Source organism: Phyllostomus discolor, chromosome 12, assembly GCF_004126475.2.
Source record: "Phyllostomus discolor isolate MPI-MPIP mPhyDis1 chromosome 12, mPhyDis1.pri.v3, whole genome shotgun sequence".
Classification (NCBI taxonomy): Eukaryota; Metazoa; Chordata; class Mammalia; order Chiroptera; family Phyllostomidae; genus Phyllostomus; species Phyllostomus discolor.
The window spans coordinates 6,536,614-6,548,872 of NC_040914.2; the positions used below are offsets into that span (position 1 = coordinate 6,536,614).

The 12,259-nt window shown below is 57.0% G+C and overlaps 2 protein-coding genes across 2 annotated transcripts; one reads left to right on the forward strand and one right to left on the reverse strand.

The window, feature by feature from the left end:
- The first annotated feature begins 6,542 nt into the window (after positions 1-6,542).
- Positions 6,543-9,324, forward strand: NCCRP1 (NCCRP1, F-box associated domain containing). The gene is made up of 6 exons (XM_028530430.2): positions 6,543-6,920; positions 7,468-7,530; positions 7,614-7,665; positions 7,964-8,059; positions 8,593-8,731; positions 8,853-9,324. The coding sequence occupies exons 1-6, from the start codon at positions 6,605-6,607 to the stop codon at positions 8,991-8,993; spliced, it is 807 nt and encodes a 268-aa protein (XP_028386231.1). The 5' UTR covers positions 6,543-6,604; the 3' UTR covers positions 8,994-9,324.
- Positions 9,325-9,549: 225 nt separating this feature from the next.
- Positions 9,550-11,707, reverse strand: SYCN (syncollin). The gene is made up of 2 exons (XM_028529966.2): positions 11,252-11,707; positions 9,550-10,359 (listed from the first exon to the last, which is right to left on the reverse strand). Exons 1-2 carry the CDS (start codon positions 11,644-11,646, stop codon positions 10,350-10,352), a joined length of 405 nt encoding a protein of 134 aa, XP_028385767.2. The 5' UTR covers positions 11,647-11,707; the 3' UTR covers positions 9,550-10,349.
- Positions 11,708-12,259: the final 552 nt, after the last annotated feature.

Genomic DNA, 12,259 nt, shown 5'->3' on the forward strand with positions numbered 1-12,259 from the left:
GATATTTACACATCATACCACATTCAAGAAAGACAGAATGGGGTGTGGCAATGGGGAATAGCAAGGGAAGGCCCAGATTGCTGTTGATGTACCAACAGGGAACAATCACCAGGATATATTGTCAGGTAGAAAAAAGCCAGATGGGTGTGTGCATTATGATGAGGTGACATTTGAATGGAGACGAAAGCAGCCATGGGAGTGAGGAGTACAAAGCCTTGTGGGCAGATGGGGCAGCGTGTGCAAAGGCTCTGAGGTGGAAGGAATTTGTAGGTCAAGGACCAGCAAAACTCTGGGACACCATGAGTGCAGTGGAAAGCGGATGGGGAAGTCCTTTGCCCAGGGACACGCTAGGTCAGGGTGGGAGCTGCTGTCAGGCAGCCTTATGCTCTTAGCCGTGAGTGAGGACAGTGGTTCTTAGTGGGGGACCCCAGGCCAGTAGCATCAGTGTTGCCTCCCGGCCCAACCCCAGAGCTACCGAATCAGAAACTGGGGGTAGGGGAAGGGGCATGGGGCCCAGCAGTCTGTGCAGAGCAAGGCTTTCAGATGATTCTGACTTGCATTCAAATTTGAGAACCACTGAGCCAGGCTCTCTGACTTCCCACACTTTGCTCTCCCCCTCTGAGGGGATCACTGTCCACTGTGGGTTGAATGGTGCTCCCCAAAAAGACGTGTCCACATCCTAATTCCCAGAACCTTTGAATGGCATCTCATATGGAAAAAGGGTCTCTGTAGATATAAGAGTTGGGGACCTTGAGGTGAAGAGGTCATCCTGGATCACCCAAGTGGGCCCTAAATTCAATGACACGTGTCCTTACAAGAGTGAGGCAGAGGGAAATTTGAGAGCAAAGAGGGGGCAATGGGACCACAGAAGCAGAGACTGCAGTGATGCGGCCACAAGCCAAGGAGTGCCCGCAGCTGCCAGAGGCTGGGGTTGGAGAGGAAGGATTCTTCCCTGGGGCCTTTGGAGGGAGTGTGTCCCTGCCGACACCTTGATGTTGGACTTTTGGCCTTCAGAACTGTGAGAGAATAAACTGTTATTTCCTGCCACCAAGTTTGTGCTAATGTGTTGTGGCAGCCACAGGACACAAGTACACTCTCTGGTGGGGCAGACAGAGCAACAGACGCCAGCGTGACTTCGCACCTGCAACCGGAGAGGGAGCCTACAAGCCTCCCCATCACAGAGCCCGGCGGGAGCTACACATCTTCTCAGGAGCGGAATTTGGAGCTGCGGGGTGCAGAGAGAGGGGAAGCGAAGTGTTGAGGTGGATTTGGACCAACTCAGTGACTCAGAAAGTGGACTGCAAACTCGAGTCCGATCTGAGGCTGCTGGGGAGCCAGGAGGGGTTTAGGGAGAGGAACCCTGGCCAGACGGCTGGCGGGAAACATTATTCTGAAAGTCAGGTTCCAGCACAAGGAGCTTGGACCCTGACCCTGGCCACCCTCCCTGCTGACGCAGACTCTGGGGCCAGACTGTCAGCATTCAGATCCCAGCCCTGTCGCTACCTGGCTGTGTGACCTTGAGCAAGTCACCCCACTTCTCTGTGCCTTGGTTTCCTCATCTGTAAAGTGAGTTTAATGATAATACCTCTCATAAAAGGTACATTTGACTCACACGCACAGAGCATATAAAACAGTGCCCAGCACACACTAAGCATTCTGTGATTGCTGTTACAGGCACACCATGTTTCTTCGCACTTCACTTTTAGGTGCTGTACAGTTGTGTTTTTTATAAATTGAAGGCAAGACCCTCCACTGGTAAAAAAAAAAAAAAGAAATCGAGGCTCACTGTATTGCGATACTCGCTTTATTGCGGTGGTTTGAAATGGAACCTGCAGATGCTCTGAGGTTTACCTGTATTGTCGATTTTGTTCCTCCTTCAGCAGTCCATGCAGGGGTGCCCCCAGATCCCTGTCTCATCCCCAACCCACCCACTCCCTGGCATTGCCCCTTTGGATGTCCGGGAGTTAACACCTCTGTGACACAATGCTGGCTTTCCCGCCCCTCCCCGCTTGTCCTGGTCTCTGCCTTCCCTCTGGGCAAGTGGTGCCGCCTTCAAACCCTCAAGCCTTTCCACTCTGTCTTCAGAATAAGTCTTGAATCTGCCCTCTGCCAGCCTCTCCATGGTCCCACTCTGGTCCTGTCCACCCCTTATCTCCCTCCTTGCTGTATCCCTACACCCTTCCTGCCCCCACTCAGCCAGAGATCAGTTGTATCTCCTCACTCCCCAACTGAAACCTTCCCCATAGTTCACTTAGGAATTATTACCCTTAGAAAAATCCCACAGAGGTGCTCCAGCCCTCTCTCTGGCGTCGGCTCCCTTCCTTCCCTCCTCTCCAGATGCAGTGGCCTCCCTGCTGGACGCCCAACACACCGAGCTTGGTCCTGCCTCAGGGCCTTTGCACTTGCTGTTTCCTCTGCCTGGACATGCTCCTCCCCTGGCCCTTTGCACGACTAGCTCCTTTAGGCTCTTTTCAGGTCTCTGTTCAGATGTCATCTCCTCTAAGAAGCCCTCCATGACCACCCATTAAAAGAGGCTTCCCACCAGTTCCTAGTCTGTCTCCACAGCCTGTTCTTTACCTCAGAAGCACTTAGTCCTGTTTGTAAATTAAGTAGTTAATTGTTGACTTGAAGCCATCCCTCCCCCATTGATGCTTAACAAGTATTAGTTGGAAGAGTAAGAGGTAGGAAGGATAATAAGAAGCTCAGGATTCGTGTTTCCTTTATAAAAATTATTATACATTTTTAGAAGAGATGATGCACATGAATGGTACGAAGTCCAAAAGGTACAAAGCGCATAGACTGAAAGGTCTCTTTCCCGCTTGTGCGTCCAGGCCGCCACCCTCCCTCTGCCCCCTGGCTTTCTTGGGTTTCCTTCCGGAGGGGCCTGACAGATAACTTATTTCTTTTCTCCTTACACAAGTGGTAGCAGGTAAGGCCTGCTGTTCTATATCTAGCTTTTATCCACTTAATAGGCTTGTAGATATTTTCTTTCTCGTATGTAAAGAGTAGCTGCAGTCTTTTTGTTTTGTTTCTCACTGAGGTATAGTTCATGTACAATAAAATGCACCAGTGCTAAATGGACAGCCTGATGAGTCTCGGCAAGTGTCCACACCGTGTACCAACCACCGCAACCCGGGGCCGGAGCTCCCACCACCCCAGGAAGCCCACGCTTGTGCGTCTCTGCAGCCTGCCCCCCGGCTCAGGCTGCCCTCCACCTGCTCTCTTTGATTCCAGACGAATCTGTTGCCTTTTCCAGAATTTGACAGAAATGGAGTCACACAGTCTACACACCTTTTTTGCCTGGCCCTTGTCACACCGCATGATGGTTTTCGTTTTGCCCTCATGGCTCGTGTTCCGATGGCTCTGCCTTTCTCCTCACTAGGGGAGCTCCATGGCTTGGGTGGGGGCCGGCTGCCTTATTGGTTCACCTACTGATGGTCACTCGTGTTGTTCTGACTTGCGGCCACAGGTGACCCTTGAACAATGTGGGGTGAGAGGCACTCCCACCCCCCACAGTCAAAAATCCACGTATAACCTTTGACTCCCCCCAAACTGAACCGCTCGTAGCCTACTGTTGACTAGAAGCTTTACTAATAACATAAACATTTGATTCACACGTGTTGTGTGTGACATGTGTGTTGTATACTGTAGTGTCACAGTAAAGTAAGCCAGAGAAAAGACGATGTTATTACGGAAATCATAAGGAAGAAAAAATGTGTTTCCAGTACTGACTGAAGAAAACCTGGCTGTAAGTGGCCCCCACAGTTCAAACCTACGTTGTTCAAGGGTTGGCTGTATTTTGAAAAAGTGTTGTGTGGGGGTCTTTGTGGGGACACATTCTTTCGTTTCTGGAGGCTAAACCCTAGTAGTGGGGTCGCCTGGTTGTCTGGCGGATGGTCAGTTTTGTAAGAAATTGTCAAATGGTTTCCCAAAGCGGCTGCAGCACCACTCATGTTTTCTCTGCTCCACAACTGTGGAGGGGCAGGGGGCGGGGCGGGAGGGGGAGGTGCCCTGCCAGCCGACCAGACCTTGGCCCCTTGGGAAAAGGGCCCTTTGAGTCCCTGGGCCTGCAGGGCCCGGGTTGTTCTCCTGGATCCCCTGGATTTAGGTAAAAATGTTTCTCATAGAAACGTGGGTGTGCAATGCTTCTTAAATTTTAGATTGTGGGGGGCAGAGGGACTGAATCAGACTCCTGGAAAGAGGGCTTGGAAATGAAGGTTTTAAATAAGCTCCCTGGGTGAACATGATGTGCCTTAATGTTTGGGGACCTGTGAGCACGAGGATGTGGAAGAGAAGGCAGGGTGTGCCAGGTGGAGAGAACTTCTTGGGAGAGGACAGGTCACAGAGGCAGGGACTAGGAATCTGGGTCCTCACATGCCAGCCAGAGAGCTGGCACTTTCTGAGGGCACTGGGGAGCCTGGTGGGAGCCAAGTGGGGGAGTGAGCGGTTGGGTTGGGCTTTCATAGGACCCCCCTGCCTGCCACAGTGTGGGTGTGTAATCAGTCTTAGGGAGGGGAGGATGCGGAGACTGCAGCAGGCAGAGGCAAGTGGAGGAGGGATGTCGACTCTGCAGACTGTCCCCTGCAGCTCTTTTTAGACGTCTGGCTCCTGGCCACGCCCTGCTCTGGATTCCCACCTGGGGCAGCTCTGACTCCACTCACCACACTCCAGTTCTGGCTCTGCCCCTTCCTCCTCCTCCTCCTCCAGTGAAGACAGGTGGGCAGGCTGCCAGATGCGGGTGTGGGTTTGGGTGCTTCTGGTGGCGCAGAGCGTCTCTGGTTGTTCAGGTCGTCGTGGCTCTTCAAGTGTTGGTCCAGGACTCTGGTGGGACTTCCAGGCTAGGCTCTGGTGTGCATTAGCTGGTTTGCCCCTCCCGTGGGTCCTCCCTGCCTTCCGGGACCCTGGCTAATCCCCAACTTTCCCAGGACAGGTCCCGCCACCTCCCTGCCTCTGATCTGTGAATGGAGGTACTACTATCAGCTTCTGCCTCCTGGGGTTGTTGAGAGGTTCGGCGAGTTAAAGACAGACAATAAATATAACCATTATCTCTTGTCTGTTCCTGTGTGAGCCAGTCTTTCTCCCCGGGTGCTGTTTGAATCTGCGTCCCTGTGTGTCTCATCCGAGGCTGTGTATCCAACTTGACACAAACCAGCTGAGCAACCTTGTGAGTTACTAGACCTCCCCACTGTGCCTCAGTTTCCTCATCTGCAAAAGGGGCTTAACAATAGACTTTTTTTTCTCCAGGGAGGATGTGGAGACTGAATTCATGACCTCACCTAAAGAGTTTAGACCAACGCCTGACACCCAGCTGGCCCCCAGCTGCACGAGCATCATCATTAGGGCGTGAGCTCAAGTCCCACTGTCTGCAGCACATGTCCCCTCCTCAGCTCTGGGGCCGGAAGCACCCGTGGAAGCATGTGGTTAACGGGGCAACAAGGGACCGAGCCTGCGAGGGTGACCTCTGTTTCCCCAACTGTGGAGTGGGGATGACAATAGCACCCACGGAGGGTTGGTGCACAGGCGAGGTGGGGGCTGAAACACATCCTTGGCACATAGCCCCTCACATGTGCACACACATATGCTTGCTGTTACCTTTCCTTTATAATAGTAGCGTCTCCCCCTGTGGTCTTAGAGGATGAAGTGGACTTTCCAGCGCTTAGGCCGGCGCCTAGCAAGCAGTGAGCACTCGCCGGCAGCTGGTGCTGGTCATCAGTGTGCACCTCTGCCTGTGCTTCCCTGGGGTGCGATGTGGCCTGGGCAGGATGTGGCCCTGGGCATCTGGCCCCACAGGTTTCTCTACCACCCCACTTCCTCCTCACCCCAACCTCCTGCCCCCACCATCTCCGCATTCCTCACCCCAAACTTCCTGTGAACTCTGAGGGAGGAGGCTTTGGCAGCCTGTGTAGCCTGCCCCAGCCCCAGGAAGGGGTGCAGGCACCCTGAAAACCCAGGTGGGGTTGCTGCTCCCCTCTCTGCCACCAAAGTGTCTCCCGGGGGACCCCATTTTGGTGACTCCCCATCTCTGGCTCCAGGTCTCTGTCTGCTCTGCACCCCCACCTTGGTTTCCAGAAGAGGGAATGTGGGGTCCCCAAGGGTGTGTCCCAGGTGAGGACAGAAGAGAAATCAGCAGAAGCAGGGTTTCCCCCTCCACCCCCCCGCCCTTTTCTGAGGTGGTGGCAGAAAAAAGAGTTCTTCATTAATAACCTCCTGCCATGGCAGATCTTAATGAGGCAGATGGGCCTCATTAGAAAGCAAGGAGCCCCAGCGTTTGCCAGCCCGTTTGTCAAACCCCAGTCCCAGGGCCAGGTGGGGTCTCCCGCTGGCCCCAGGGAAACTGGAACAGGAAGTCTGGGAAACTGAGGAGGGCCTTGGATTTGGCCCACTGCCTTCTGAGACGAGGAGGGGCAGGGAGCCTGGACACTGGGTCCAAGGGAGGAGGGGCTGGGGGCGCGGACTCCTGGGTCCGAGGGAGGTGGGCCTGGGAGCCAAGGTCCTTCCCCAAACACACCCCTCTCTTAAATGTCAGCCGGAGAGCCCCACCCCCTCCTGCCCCAGTTAACCCCAGCCCTGCAGAGCAGCGGGGGCAGTCTCCCAGACCCGACGGATGGAGGAGGTGCAGGACAGACGCCGGCTCCGTGGCAGGATGGAGGCCCAGGAGCCCGAAGGCCCCCAGGAGCCGCTGTCGCCACCGTCGCCAACGTCGCCGCCTCCACCGCCGATGCCGCTGTCGCCCGTGGCCCCCGAGAGCCCTGGGCTGTCCCCACCAGAGCAGCCGTCCGAGGCCTACGCGCGACAGCTGCTGCTTGAGGAGTGGGGGCCGCCGGGCGGGAGCCTGGAGCTGCCGCCGGGCCTCACCTGGAAGTTTCTCTTTCTGCGGCGGCCGCTCTACCGCAACCTGCTGCGCTCGCCCAACCCCGAAGGTGCGCACGCGGCGCGGGCGGGATGGAGCTGGAAGAAACGGGCTGTCACCGGCTGTAGCTTCTTCCCCCCGAGTTACTTACCCAGACTGTCTGTCTCTTCTTTACGTCTGTTTCCTTGTCTTTCTGTTTCTGTTGCTATTTTCATCATCTGTGCCTCTCTCTGTGGCTTTGAGGCTCTCTGTCCCACCTAGCCTCTGTCTCTCTCTCTCTCCCTGAGTCTGTCTGCCTGCTTGAATCACTCCTTCCCTCCTGCCCTCTCTCCTTTCCTCCTTCTGCCTATATTCTAAGTCTCCTTTTCTTGGCGCCTCTCGGTCCCTCTGTCTGTCTCACCAGAATGCACGTCGTCCCTCTCCCCCAGGACCTTCTCAGGGCTCTCCCCGAGCCCTGACTCACTCTCATCCCTGCCAGGCTGGTCTGGCCTGGTGGGTGGGGCACAGCTTCCTGCCCTGTGCGCGCAGGAGAGCAGCCCTGGGGGCAGGGGGCCCTCGGGGAGAGTGGAGAGGGCCAGCCTCAGCAGGCCTGAGGCTGTATCACCTACTCATTTCAGGCATCAACATTTACGAGCCAGCACCCACTACTGGTCCCACGCAGCAGCCCCTGGAGACTCTAGGTGAGCGCTCGCAGGCTGGGCCCTGGGGGAGGGGCCGGTCGGAGACCTGGCACCTGCTCACCCTTCGCTCCTCCACCTGGCAGGCAACTTCCAGGGGTGGCACATCAGGACTGAGAAGCTGCAGCACAACTGCAGGTGAGTGGCTGGGACCCGGTGGCCTGCGCTTTATTCCCCCCTCTAGCCTTCCTTGCTGTGGGGCCTCGGGCAAGGCCTGTCCCTTCTTGACCCTTGGTTTCCCCATCTCTAACACCGAGTTCGGAGCGCATCCCCCTCTGAGGACATGGTACGAACTCAGACTGTCAGGTGCTGAGTAGACACTCGGGGCCTATACGTGAGCACCCTCAGGGCTTCCTGCTCCCTGGGGTCGGGCCCAGCTGGGCCCGAGAATGCCAGCTGGTCCCAGAGCCCGCCTCCCCTGCGCCCCCTCTCACAGCTGGACGGTGAAGCAGCAGTGTGTGGATCTCCTGGCAGAAGGCTTGTGGGAGGAGCTGCTCGATGACGAGCAGCCGGACATCACAGTCATGGACTGGTATGTGCCTCTGCCCGCCAGGTTGCTCACAGGGGCTCCCCGAAGTGCAGGCCTCGCCCCCTCCTCTCTTTGGCCTGAGCTCCCCACCAGGACCCTCCTGCCGGATCCAGTGCTGCCCACCGCCCCTTCTCCCTGACACTTTCAGGCCTGGAAATGTGGCAGGCCCGAGGCTGCCAGTTCCTCCACAGATGCTTGTCTTTCTCAGGACAAACTCCTCCTTATCCTCCTTACCCTTCAGGAGTTGGGTTAACATGGTGCCCCCAGGAAGCCTCCCCCGGCTAGGCCCCACCCTGTCCCGGCCATTCTCACTTGTCACAGCCTAGTGACAGGTCTGGCCTGCCACCCCCACTGAGCTGTGAATCCCATGAGGGCAGGGTGTGGGTCTGTCTTGGTCACTGCTATGTCGCAGCACCACCCAGCCTGGGCACACAGAGTGGGTGTCAGCGAGTGTCTTAAACGGGGGTTGGGCCCAGAGGTTGGGGTTGGGATGTTGGGGCTGCGGTGGCAGCTGAAGGCCTGGACCCCACCCCCAGGTTTGAGGACAGCCGGCTGGACACATGTGTCTATGAGCTACACGTCTGGCTGCTGGCCGCCGACCGCCACACTACCATCGCCCAGCACCACGTGGCCCCCCGGACCTCTGGGAAAGGCCGTCCCAGCTGCTGGGTCCAGGTGAGACTCCCAACCCAGCTGCCACCTGGGCCGGTCCCAAGACCTCACAGAGGGAGGGGGGAGGAGAGCAGGGTCTGTGGGTCCCTAGTAAGGACTTCTCTCTGGCCTGGTGCTGCCACAGGTGTCACATGTGTTCCGCCAGTATGGCCCTGGTGTGCGCTTTGTCCACTTCCTGCACAAGGCGAAGAACCGGCTGGAGCCTGGTGGGCTGCGGCGGACGAGGGTGACCGACTCCTCCGTGTCCGTGCAGTTCAGGGAGTGACGGGCCTGCTCGGACCCCTTCCTTGTCTAATCCATCCACCCCTGACACCTCCCTGACGCTCAGGACCACCCTAATCCCTTAACGCCTTCTGGACCCCGAAACTTCTCCCTGATCGCTTACCGCCTCCTAGGCCCCTGGATCCTGCTGGGTCCTTGGCTTCTCATTCCACATCTTCACACATCCCCGAATGTCTGACTCTTCAGCATTTCCCCTACACTGTCTGGACTCCATGAGGGCAGGGGCCCCTTCTTCCTGAGACAGTGCCTGACAAACAGGAGGTGCTCAGAAAGTTCTTGCTGACTAAGTGAATAAATACATGTGGCCAAGGGTGCCAAGTGTGTCCACCGTCTTGCTCCTCAGATCTGCACTGAGTTCCTGCCCCACTCCACACCCTCCAATCCGTGATCCTCCAGCACCCCACAACTCCTCACCCTTCTGTACCTCCCTTGACCTCCGATCTTGCCACCTATCCCTCGATTTATGGTCTCTTAGCATCTCCACTACCTCTTTACCTGTATATCTTGACTCTCAGAATCTCCCCAAATTTCTCTTCGGCCTCCAAACCCAAGGGATCATCCCCCCAGAGCTGTCCCCATACCTTTTCTTCCCCCAAGACTTTATGTCTTTCCTTTAGCTTCTTTGAAAGGCCCCCAGACCCAGGTACTCATCCAGGGCCCTTAACCCTGGGGGTAGGGTGGGAATAGGTTGCAAATTCAAATTTGAAGAAATATGGAAATCTGAACTAAAGTGTCTTCCATGTGTCAGGAGGAGGAGGAGGAGGATTGAGATTATTTAATGACCTGTAGGTCCTAGGCTCTGGCCAGACCCCACAGCAGACCCTGGCCCTAGGCTGCGGCAGGTCCATGAAGGCCACCTGCACTCAGGCATGGATCCTGAATCTGGGGGTCCCAGGCAGGCCAAACAGCTGGGGGGCACTCAGGGAAGGGTTGTCTCCCAAATAGTGTGGGAAGCATAGCAGTGTTTAACTCTTAGCCAGCGGTACCTCTGCATGCATACACGTGTCCTGTGGCGGCGTCTTTGTGCATGCCTAAATCAGTGTCAGGATCTCTGAGTGTGTCCCCCTCCATAGCATTGTCACAGGTATGGGCTGCTCCTGGCATGACCACCCTGCTGTCTCCCATCCCACCCCCGTCTGTGTGGGCTTGGGTCTCAGACACAAGCAGATGGCCGATAGGGACAACTTCATAAGGGCTGTATTGCAAGGAAGGCAGGGTCAGGGAGCAGGCAGGAAGCCCTCTCCATTTGGGGCTTGGGACCTTCAGCAAGTCCCAGGAACAAGGCCAGGTGAAGGGCTCAGCACTCTGTGGGGGCTGGAGATGAGGAGCTCCTCAGGCATCAGTAACACCTGCAACAGAATTAAAACAACAACAACAACAACAACAACACAACAAAAACGATCACCAGGGAGTGCCAGGGGCTCCAAGACGCAAGGGGTTGGGGGTTCTAAAAGCCTGAGATGAGATGGGCGGCTGGGGCTGGGCTCTGACCTCAAGAGCTAGGTGTCCTGGCCTGGGAGTTAGGGGTTGGGAGCTCCTGGAGCTCTTGGGGTAGTGGGGCAGGTGGGTGGCTTTGGAGGGTGCCATGGCTAGATTTAGGGTCCTAGAGTCTGTGAGTTTGGATACATGAGTGCAGGATGGGCTGGGGCAGGAGACGCTTCAGACTGGGCCTTTGGCTCCAAAACCTTACCAGAGGATCTGGCACTGGGTTCTGCGGTTGAAGCTGTCCCAGAGGGTCTAGGTGGGTGGGGAGCATAAGGGCTAGGTGCCATGTTTCTAGCATTGGGTCTGGGGCCTTGAGGTCTGGGTCAGATTTAAAGTCTGGGAGACCCTGGGAAGCTCTGGGGCCTGATGATTTGGGGAGGGGGCACTGGCTTGGCAACTCCGGGGTGAGTGACCTTCCCTGGAGAGTGCAGGCGTGGTGGGTAGGCAAATGGGGGGTTCAGGAAGGTTGGAGGGGGTTGCTGCCTGAATGGAGGGGGTGTTGGTGAGCTTCTGAGTCTGGGAATTCCAGAACAGGGTCTGAGAGATCCAAGAGGCATGTGCTTCACAAAGCCTGTGCCAGTGAGAAGGGGGACCTCCAGGACTGGGTCCAGAGACTCCCAGTTTGGGTCAGAGGCTCAGCTATCTGGAAAAGCCAGTAGGCCGGGCGGTGGGGCTGGGCCTGGGCCGGGTGCTGGGTTCAGAGCTCTGGACGCCGAAGTGCGCGCCAGGGCAGGGCAGGGCAGGGCAGGGCCGCACCTGCAGTAGATGGAGGAGATGGCGTTGGACCAGTGGCCCAGGATGCCCCGGCGGTACTCTTCAAGGCGCGGGTAGGCGCCGGCGGTGAACTTGCGAGACTTGCCGCCCTTGCCGCGGAGGGACCACACGGTGAGCTCGCAGCGCGGGGCCACCACGAGCGAGGAGATGACGTTCGTCCAGTCAGAAGGCAGGAAGGGGAGGTCGGTGCCCGGCTCCACAGCCAGTTCGGCGCCTGCGCAGCACTTCTCATAGTAAGGGTCGCTCTTGTCGTAGAACCTGGCGCAGGTCTTTGTCCCGTCGGAGTTCTTGAGGTCGGCAGGCGCGGGGCAGGCGCCCCGGACACCGGGGACCGCCACCAGGGCGAGGACCAGCAGCAGTGGGCACAGCGGGGACATGGTGACACTGCGGGGCGCGTCCCCTGCGGGCTTTTATGCTCCTGACCCGTGGGAAGGGAAAAGCTGTGAGATTAGGACTCCGGGAGGGGAGGGGAGGGGAGGGGAGGGGAGGGGAGGGAGGTTGCCCCTCCCCCAGGAGCCCAGGGACCTTCCTAACCAAGCTCTCAAACCCACAACCCAGAAATACAAGATGGACATATCTGTATGAAAGTAGCAGCTTAAGATTTGATGTGGCAAACAGCATTCTAAAGGAAGTCAATAAACAGGACTTGAGGACCAGTGACTTGCAACAGACAGGGTAACAGGGTTAACGGGTATAGGTGGGAAGATCTCTTAAAAATTGTCCAGGAAGGGAGCACCCCTCTCCCCCAGCCCTCTTCCAACCCAAGGAGAGGCTGAGGTGGGGGAAGGAGGAGGGGCGCCTGGCCTTCAGTCTGGGCAGGTCACAGGACCTCGGGAAAGCAGAAGCTGGAGATAAGGAGGGAGAGGCCCTGGAGGGGAAAGGGGGGCAGGAGGAGAGAGAGGAGGAGCTCCCTCCTCTCAGGAGTGGGAGAGCTTCCTGACCAAGATCCAAACCAACATCTGTGAAGTATGGGATGGCCTATTGGTGAAC